The sequence below is a fragment of the Montipora foliosa genome, chromosome 3 (genome assembly GCF_036669935.1).
Source record: "Montipora foliosa isolate CH-2021 chromosome 3, ASM3666993v2, whole genome shotgun sequence".
In the NCBI taxonomy this organism is placed as follows: domain Eukaryota; kingdom Metazoa; phylum Cnidaria; class Anthozoa; order Scleractinia; family Acroporidae; genus Montipora; species Montipora foliosa.
Window position 1 is genome coordinate 59,151,301 of NC_090871.1, and position 10,000 is coordinate 59,161,300.

The following is a 10,000-nucleotide window of genomic DNA, read 5'->3' on the forward strand; positions in this document are numbered from 1 at the left end:
TCATTTTTGTTTTCGTCCAGAACTCCACTGTTTCACAATATTTACTAGCCCCAATGGCTAGTGGAAACTCAAAATCTACAAGCCTGAAAATTGAAATTTCACTAGCCTGTGGCTAGTTGGCTACCGTTAGTGTCGAGCCCTGGGTTTGGAGTATTATTCAAGCATAAAGCAATAGTATGATTTGGAGAAAACGAGAAGAGGTCGCTCTTGTCGACGTCTAAGATTACATAGAAAAGTACTGTGTAATGATAATCGTACATTTACAGCAACAATGAAGTGACATCTGCATAATTAATTTGCAAAACCCTATTAGGTTATCTAGCAAGTTCCAGTGCAAATTGCAAAGATAAAAGGTACATGTAATAAATAATTGTGGTATAATAACAATGAAATAAATAACAATTGGTGGAACTAAAACTTGAGCAGAGATATAATCATTTTATAAGTAAAGTAAAGGCTCTGCTTACGAGCCAGAAGGCCCATCAGGCCGGCACTTATCTCTGGTTTCATTAGCATGAAGCGACTTGGAGTATTTCTACTCCCCCCTGAATGGGATGCCATTGCATCGCAGGGTTACCCCCAGCATTTTGCCGGTACCCATTTATACACCTAGGTGGAGAGAGGCACCGTGAGAGTAAAATGTCTTTCCCAAGAACTGACAACACAAGGTCCCCAGCCAGGACCCGAACCCGGACCACTTGATCCAGAGTCAAGCACTCTAACCATCAGGCCACCGCACCTCCCGCATTTACAGCTACTTTAAAATTACTTATTGAGGTCATATTTATGATATTTGGCGGTAAACTGTTCCAGTCATTAATTATTCTAGGCCAGAAACTGTATTTATACTTGTCGCATGATGTTTGTACCGGAATAAACTTCATCGGATCAAAGTTTCTAGTTTTCGTTACAGTTTTATGTTTCACATAATGTGGTCTATTTATTACTGCTTGGCTGTGTAGTGGCTCGCAACTCCCCCAAGTAATTTTGGTCTCATGTCACGTGATTTTTTTTTTTTTGTGAGTCTTTGATGCCATGTGCTCAGGTTTGTTTGTAAGAGTAGCAAAGATGTCAATTTCGAGCCGAACAGTGCGGTAAGAACTCAGAGTTTTTGTTGCCGCTTATTTAGAAACATTGTGACATTTGTTGAAATCCTTTCTCTTTATTAGAAAACCTCTTTCTGTCTGTCTCTCGCACCTACACAGTCAAGGACGTCCAAGGGAACTGGATATTTGATGAGTAGTTTGACCGAGTTATTGCTTTATATACCTGTTTGTATTGGAGAGTTTTCGACGTTCAGCGAATAAAAGGGTAGCGCTACAAATTGGCCGTGATTCGTACTGACACCTTCTATGCTTCATTGTTGGCCAATTAAGATGGTTTAATGCTTGGGTAACACATCCTTCCTGTCATGAATATGTTTTAGTAGCAAAACGCGCAGCACCTCGCTGTACTTGTTCAAGCCAGTTTTTTGGTACATCCTGTAGGGATCCCATGCAGAACTACCATATTCTAAGATAGGTCTTAATAAGGAGGTGTATGCTTGTGCTTTAACTCTTTCTGGACTGAAAGGGAAAGTAGAGCTGTAGTCAAAGGTGTTTGCATCTCTCCGAAGTCCGTTCTTCTTCTTCTTCTTCTTCATTGTCACCGTGCACCGGTGGCTCAGTTGGTTGAGCATCAGGCTGCCATGCGGGAGGTCGTGAGTTAGACTCCAGCCGGACCAACACTCAGGGTCTTAAAATAACTGAGGAGAAAGTGCTGCATTTGTAATTACTGTCATTACATCCGCAAATGGTTAAGAATTTAAAGTCTTTTCAGACAAGGACTATAAACCGTAGGCCCTGTCTCACAACCCTTGAATGTTCACAACCCAGGGGGATGTAAAAGAACCCACACACTATTCGTAAAGAATAGGGCATGGAGCTCCCGGTGTTGTGGTCAGGCGTCATTTCATTCATTTATGTGCTGGGTGAGATGGCTAATAGACTGATAGCCGCTGCAAGCCGCACCTGTATATGCTGATGTCCAATCTCATCCATAGATCGCTTGCTTCTAAAGCGCATTTGAATATGTTAAGAGAAAATGCACTATATAAATTCATTACCATTAGCATTATCCCCTTTTTCCATACGTTGCAACTTTAATAGTAGGTTTTACTTATGTCAGACCAACAGTTCGTCGAATAACGTTCAAACCAGATGCACCCCAAGGTTAGTGTGAGGGAAGCCAACATGGCCGACAACAACATAAGGATTTGTTTGGAAATCACGGTAAAAGGCTTAAGAAAATAATTATATGAAAGAATTCTCAATTAAAAAGCCTTACTTTATTGCCATTGTGGGTATCTTCCTTCCTGTTTGCTTATTTTCCAGATCCAACATGATCTGAGCCATTCTTCAATTTCTCGGTTTCCCACCATGTTATAAATTTGAAAGGCTTCACAATCCGTTCTCGGGAGCCCACCAAACTGAGTCAAATATTGTGAGATAAAATGATCCCATGGTCACAATTTCACAATTTCGCATCAGAATCAATTGACAAAGATTGAACTTTCATTTCAACCCACCATCAACGCAATAGCAGTCTTGCAAGCAACCTCAGACTGTAGTTTGTTCACTCGATCCCAAGAAAACACCTTCTGAAAGATGCACTTGACACTCAAGTGGCCACTGCTACGACCGTTGGATAACAAACTGACCCCCACCGGGATAGTGGACCACAGTTTGTCAGCAACGGTTTTGTTTTATTCCCTGGGTCTCCCAACAGGACTGTATTCCCTCAGATGCTAAGAATTAAATTTTCACATCAGAATCAATTGAGAAAAATTGAACTTTCATTTCAACACACCATCAATGCAATTGCAGTCATGCGAGCAACCCTAGGCAGTAGTTTGTAGACTCGATCGCAAGAAAACACCTTCCGAAAGATGTGCTTGATGCTCAAGTGCCCACAGTTATGACCGTTGGAGAACAAACTGAGCCCCACCAGGATAGTGGACCGTAATTTGTCAACAATTTTTTTTTTTAATTTTCCTGGGTCTCCCAACAGGACTGTATTCCCTCAGATGCTAATAATTAAATTTCATGGGCTTCAGTGTTAGTTACTTCATGTCTGTTATGCTAATACTGGTCTTTATATGCTGATGACACGACATTAACTTGTTCCATCAATTGGATGGATATGGATCGTCTGCAAATTTCCTTAAATGCAGCAGTTTCTGAAACGGTTCATTGGGCTGCAGCTATAGCAAGCTTCCACTTACAGTGTAATGAGAAGAAAACAAACGTTCTTACCATCTGTGGCAAACGTCTTTCCAACAGAACCCCTAATGACATGACTATTTCTGTTAATGTAGCGCAACTTGAAAACGTACAATGTGCAAAGCTCTCAGGTCTGGAAATTGATAGGGAACTGACATTTGAATAGTATGTTGATAGGTTATGTAAGAAACTATCGCAGCTCATCAATTGAAATTTTAAGAAAGATTACATTGTAGTCATTGCCTGGAAATAAAGCATAGAGTTCTCTTTTATAATGCTATTATTAGACCAGTGATAGATTATGTTAGTGTTATCTGATCAAACTGTGATAAACATTGTCTAGATCGTATTTTAAAGGTACAAAAGAGAGCAGCAAGCATCATCGTTGGTGCTGATAGTTATGCACCCTATGTTCTGTTCAGTTATTTAACAAACTCAAATCGATTCCTTTCTTTGCGAATGCTAAGCTAGCCAAGTGTTGTGTCATATACAAGCATTTGCAAGGTCGCGTGCCCAGTTATCTTACAGCTTATTAGTACTTACCAGGGAGACTCATTCACGGCAAACAAACAATCCTTTATTACCCTACACATTAAACAGGATATAATTACATTTAATAAGTTAAAAAAGAGAAAGGGCTGGGACAGGCGACCTCGAATAACTACAAAGTTAAAAAGATAGATAGCCAGTTTCGTACATATGAATTAATACAAACTTTGGTCAGCATACACACATACACAGAAACAAACAGATCACAAAGCACAAAATAAACACTTTGGGATCACTTTACTTTATAAATAGGAGAATTTTGGATCAGAGAAAAAAATTATAGCAAAGCAGCATTATGATCATCATAATTTATTATTGCAAAACAGTTTTATGAATACATGAAAGTTAGAAGTTTCTAGAGGTTGCCCATGTTGGAAGTAGTAGTTAAGTTTTTAGCTGGCGAAACTTCCAAACGTTTTATGACAATAGTTTTGTAATTAATAAAAAGGTTTTTAGGTGGCGGGAAGGACTAAAAAGACATCTTGTTGATTTAATCATAGCCATTGCTCAGTAGTTAAACTCCTTGTTCCCCTGTGTTATTGAGAAACTGCTTTTCCCTGGGTCATTCTTGACATTCTCAACTCCCTTCTTTTACTGAGTTGCATTTTTGTCCACCATAATAAATGTGTCTGCTAATTTCTTCTATTTATGTGTGTTAAGGTTACGGAATAGCTCTGGCTCAAGGTTCATCCACCCAATGCAGCAGCGTTAACACCACACTTAACTATGGCGTCAGGCTCATGGCAGCATTCTCAAGAACTTGGCCCCAACAAAGTTCGAGTCACCATTTTGGCTTCTGAGTGGGGATCCAGTAAAGGCGGACTTTCCACAATCAACAGAGAGCTGGCCATACAGCTGGCCAAATTCCCAGACCTCGAAATCACTTACTTTTTACCGAAATGCTCTGAGGAAGATAAGGAAGTAGCTCGCAACCATGACATAAAGATTCTTGAGGCAACACGACTGCTTGGGTATGAAGAACTGGAGTGTCTTAGCTTTCCACCAGAGCATTTGCGAATAGACGTCATTGTTGGTCATGGAGTGAAACTTGGTCGCCAAGCACAAGTTATCCGCAATTCTCACAAATGCAAGTGGATACAAGTGATACACACTGACCCAGAGGAACTAAGCATGTTCAAATGTTACGAGAATCCAATCTCAAGGGGCGAAGAAAAGCACACTGTTGAAGTAGAACTGTGCAAGACGGCTAATCTTGTTTTAGGAGTCGGGCCCAAGTTGGCAGAGGCCTTTCGCAAATACCTCCGCAGTTGTCAAAAAGATCAAGGTGTTTTCAACTTCACGCCTGGTATTTTTGATGAATTTTTGAGTGTTCAGCAAGTTTCTGAGGAAAGAAAACAATGCAGTGTCCTGGTGTTTGGTCGTGGAGATGCTGAAGACTTTGAGTTAAAAGGATTTGACATTGCAGCAAAATCTGTTGCGGTATTGCCTGACATTCAGCTTGTTTTTGTCGGAGCAGACGATGGAAAACACGAGGAGATCGCAAATCGATTGCTTGAATGCGGTATTCCTAAAAATCGCCTTAGGGTGAGAGGCTATGTCGAAAGCCGTGAAAAGTTGAAGGAATTATTCTGTGAGGTGGATCTTGTACTTATGCCCTCCAGAACAGAAGGGTTTGGTTTGACAGGTCTGGAGGCTCTCTCAGCTGGGTTACCTGTGATCGTCAGCAAGAACTCTGGCTTTGGAGAAGCCCTGTGCAATGTACCATCTGGTTCTTCATTCGTCATTGATTCTGAGGATCCCAATGCATGGACAGCAGCTATCAGGGACATCTGGAACAAAAACAGGCAGACAAGGCTTGATGAGGCTAAGGTGTTGCGTGACTCCTATGGAACGAAATATAGCTGGTCTGAGCAGTGCAAAGATCTTATCAAAAAGATGATCAACTTAGTTAATGGTATGGCTTAACAATGTATTTCAGTCCTTTTATATAAAAATCGTTTCAAATAGATACTTAGTCGATCATCTTGCTATCATGTAGACATAAACTAGAATGACAGCTTCACTAGCTCAAAGTATGATGGGAAATGAAGCTAAAAAGTAGTTCAGTGAGACGAAACCCTTACTACGCTGTATAGAAAAGAAATATACACTCAGAAGGCAGTATCATATCCGTTGAAAGTGTAATACTACTTTTTTTCTAAGCTTCGAGCGATTCACGTATTGTTCGCCCGTATGTATTTCAACAGATGCTTCCTGCGAGCCTCAGATGTCATCAGAAGAGCAAGGCAAATTAAAGAGAAAATCCCGTGAGTACCTACATGTAAAAGGTAGAATCGTTAGGATTCTGACAAGTACAAATTAGCTGTTGGAAGGACAATTCTCGAATAGAGCCTGTTTACTCACGTGATAAGGTGCCTTGGTTAACTGAACAAAAAATATGTTGTCTTTGCGTGAGAGAGGAGGAGTTTATTTAACGGAGGATTAGTTTCTTGACATCAACTTGACAGCGCTTTCTCTATTTGGTCCTTGTGACGTCATATGCCTATACGCTCTGTACACTTGAAGACATTGATAACCACTGATGGGTATGGGGGACACCATCAGCATTCCATGAATTTGAAAAATATAATTATCGACCCTAGTAGGTCTTTGGATTATTTTGAGTGAGCATCTGAATCTTTCCTCTGACCTTCTGTTATTTAAGGCAAAAAATGAATTCTGCCTCCCACCCAGGTGGTACAGATTTTTACTTTTAAATATTTACAGATATATCTTTGACTGATCATGGCCTTTCACAAAAGAAAGCAAGAGGAGAATACAAAGAGTCTAAGCAACATTCAGGTAAAGTCATCTAAACTGAATCAAGTTTAAATCTGATTCTAAATTTAACTGACTGAGAAGCTCTTTGAATTAAGGTTTTCTGGCAGTGGTTGATGTAGATACAGTACTACTTTTGCAGTCTTAACGTTTTGTCAAGGACATCCTTTTCATAGAATCTTGCCAAACAACGAAACCTAGTACATGTAGACGTTTTTTTTTTTAATGTATTGTGAGTGGCTAACAGTCGCTAGGTTTGGTGCCCGCTGTCTAGAGGAATACTCAAAAGGGCCAATCAAATGGCTCCCTGCTGCTAAGAGCTGTTGGGCCAGAACTAATGAGATTATTATTCTAATAATCTTGTATTGTATGCGCTGTGTATGCGAATGCCACCTTTAAGTGACCTGTGGTTGAACTTTTTGACAGATGTTTCTGCCAGTGAACAAAGTCAGCTCCTTGTTGCAAGCGAAAGCTTTCCATCGTCTTCCCTGGCTTCTCATCGAACGAAAGGTATATATGACCTGAAATAAGGCGATAGAGGCAATTGGACCATGTTGGAAATCTAGGTGAAAAAAAAAAAAAATCATACAATGAGCATTTCTTACATATCAGCTTTTTCACTCTGTCCAACGTGGTTTTAAATGGATGTATTACTTTGTTCTAATCGTCACTCCATTTCAACTTGAATATATTATTATTCCTAGATCCAAATCACCTAATTGTCCTTTTTTTTTTCAGCCTGTCTCACCAAGTGAGGTTAAATTTGAATTTTTGTCTCTCCCCAACGATAAATCGCATGGTCCTTACTCATGTCCTGCGCAGCTTTTGAAGTGTGCGAGTAACATCATCTCCCCTCTTTTAGCCGAGATCTTTAACATATCTATTTCTTTAGGAGCTTAACCGTCTAAACTCAAAATAGCTAAAGTAATTGCGATATTTAAAAGTGATGATGAGACTGATGCCTCAAATTATAGGCCTATATCCTTACTCTCAAATTTTAATAAAATCTTTGAGATGCTAATTTATAATCGAATGATTAGGTTTATCAATCTGCATTCTATTCTATATTCCTCACAGTATGGCTTTCGCCAGGGTCATTCTACCCAACATGCTATAGAGGTTTTGCACGGTGAAAGAACATTTGTTCCCATGGGAAAAAGAATCTATTGTTCCTGCCATGCAACATGGCCGCCGTGCAAAACCTCTATTGTTGACATTACCGAAGCTATTCAGAGAAACATGGAACAACGCTTGGTTACCTGTAGTATTTTTATCGATCTTAAGAAAGCCATTAATACTTAAAATCATAAAATTCTACTCGATAAACTTAATTACTTTGGTTTTAGGAGAATAATTAATGAACTGGTCAAATCTTATTTATTTGATAATATCCAAACAACCTCGATTGGTTGTATGATTTCTGCTAAGTTTACGTGCTCTTATGTGCTCTTATGGTGTGCCACAAGGTTCTGTATTAGGACCCTTGCTCAATGCACAAGGGAAATAGAGAAAACAAGCTATTACGTTGTTACAAAGTAATACGGAGGAAATAGCAAACGAATATCCCACAACGCGCAGCATATGTAATAAGAGTTTTTACAACAAAGAACTTCAAGTTAAATAAGAAACTGTATCAAAACTGTATTAAAACTGTATCAAACTGTCAAACTGTATTTATCTTTCTGGTAATCTCTCGCCATTTCCGAAATTTACCCGTAGTTGACGTTCACTGTAACTGGACAATTTGTGTTAACTGTTTGTGCATCCCACGGATACGCCTTAGTAGGCGTCTTGTTATATATATCTTAAATAAACCCCTTTCGATCAGACGGAAATGCTGTTGCCACTTGTTTACGTGTTTATGTACTCACTAGGTTCGCTTCAGTGCACATTAATTTACATTGCAGAAGGACTGGCACCAGTGCCATTTCATTTTATTTTTTCAAATAAGAATACGCGCCGCATTGTTCACTTTTTCGTGAGAAACAAACAATTCCAGAAGCTGTTAGGGTTGCAACATAATTGGCCTCCATGTGCTTTTTTGTTTCGTGATATCAATTTCCCCAAATGGTTAAAAAGGCTCTTTTTCCGTCTTCGCCGGCTCTAAAATTTCACTTAAAAGGGTGTGTGGAATTCTAATTTGAACCCTTTGAAAAGAGCAGAACGATGTCTCTTTTGTTTATTTGTGAAGTTTCTAATGCAAACGATGCACCCATGTGTCAAATCAATCATGTTGTTGTGTTTTCATGCCTATCTATTTTGACCTTGCTATCAGCCTGAGAGACGGTTTATTCTGGCTTTTCATGATCTTATAGAAATCTAGGAATTTCCTTTAAAACATATTACACAATAAGGTGAGAAGGTATCAAAAAAGCCTTACTTTAGAAAACTATTCAACAACACATCATTTTGGGAGAATAAAGAATGTCTTTCGACGGAGATGTATTCCTAATTTGCACTGTAAGAAGGCCTCTAATTCTCTCTCATGACCCTTTCAATTATAAACTGTCATTGATGAATAGTTGCCTCATCTAAGCTTCCACATATCTACATTTGTACGTTTACATTCATAACTTGCAAGATCTTGAGTAAGGACATTTCACGTCTCACAAAATTGCGCAATCACTCGTTTGCATTCACTTTGTTTATTTGGGCTTTCATTCATTAACATTATTTGTATTCAACATGTATGTCTTCCATTTTTAAATGTTACACGTTGCCGACTTAAAGACACAGTAAAATGTTCATCTCTTTAATCAATACTAAGCCCCATCTACACAATTATCAAAGCTGATCGGCTTGCTAATGTCTCGGCCCGCATTTTGCTCGAACAGTCTAGAACATTTTAGAATGTACAACTTACAACTTTGCTGATGCAAAGAAAGTAATGGTCTAAGCAATCCGTGCTTTATTGCCGTTATGTTTTGATAGCAAGCAAGCGACTACTGCTGTCCATGGAGTTACGAATGTTACAATGTTTACATTTATCTTTTTACAAATGGGTCGATTCATTTAATCCGTGGTTGAAAAAAGATAAATAATGAACGTATCTTGTGCCTCATCTCGGGTAATTTTTGTTTGACGACATCCAACGTAAGTCTTGTTTGCAACTTGTACGTGATGCAAACCGAGGGATTTGATGACTGTTCTGCTTCTTCCACACTTATGACGTAATGACCACACGTGACCACAACGAAAACGTTTTCAAAATGGCCGCAAAACGATCGTGGAAAAAAATTCCTATTTAATTTGCTTTTGCTTATGAAGTCAAGCTTTTGCCAAAAAGCGAGTATCTGTACTAAGGGCTAATCAAATTGACGATAAAAAATATACTTATTTTTCCGTCAGTTGCCCTTTAATCAACTCTGAAAATGCTTTTTGAAAGCTTCTTTTTAATCAATTTCCTAATTCCT

The 10,000-nt window shown here is 39.0% G+C and overlaps 2 protein-coding genes across 4 annotated transcripts in view; both read left to right on the forward strand.

Annotated features, from left to right (window-relative positions):
* Nucleotides 1–10,000, forward strand: part of LOC137997809 (NLR family CARD domain-containing protein 3-like) — a 203,030-nt gene that overhangs the window by 79,536 nt on the left and 113,494 nt on the right. The gene's annotated exons all lie outside the window — the stretch shown is intronic.
* LOC137997807 (protein NLRC3-like) overlaps nucleotides 1–10,000 on the forward strand; it is a 251,804-nt gene that overhangs the window by 2,356 nt on the left and 239,448 nt on the right. The window contains exons 3-9 of one of the 3 annotated variants that reach the window (XM_068844064.1): nucleotides 314–353; nucleotides 1,170–1,392; nucleotides 2,167–2,270; nucleotides 4,470–5,724; nucleotides 6,017–6,076; nucleotides 6,537–6,611; nucleotides 7,014–7,097. In XM_068844064.1, the coding sequence (XP_068700165.1) occupies nucleotides 4,536–5,724; nucleotides 6,017–6,076; nucleotides 6,537–6,611; nucleotides 7,014–7,097 (1,408 nt within the window). In that variant the 5' untranslated portion in view covers nucleotides 314–353; nucleotides 1,170–1,392; nucleotides 2,167–2,270; nucleotides 4,470–4,535. The remainder of the gene's footprint in view (nucleotides 1–313; nucleotides 354–1,169; nucleotides 1,393–2,166; nucleotides 2,271–4,469; nucleotides 5,725–6,016; nucleotides 6,077–6,536; nucleotides 6,612–7,013; nucleotides 7,098–10,000) is intronic. The other 2 variants (XM_068844065.1, XM_068844066.1) reach the window with 2 other exon arrangements.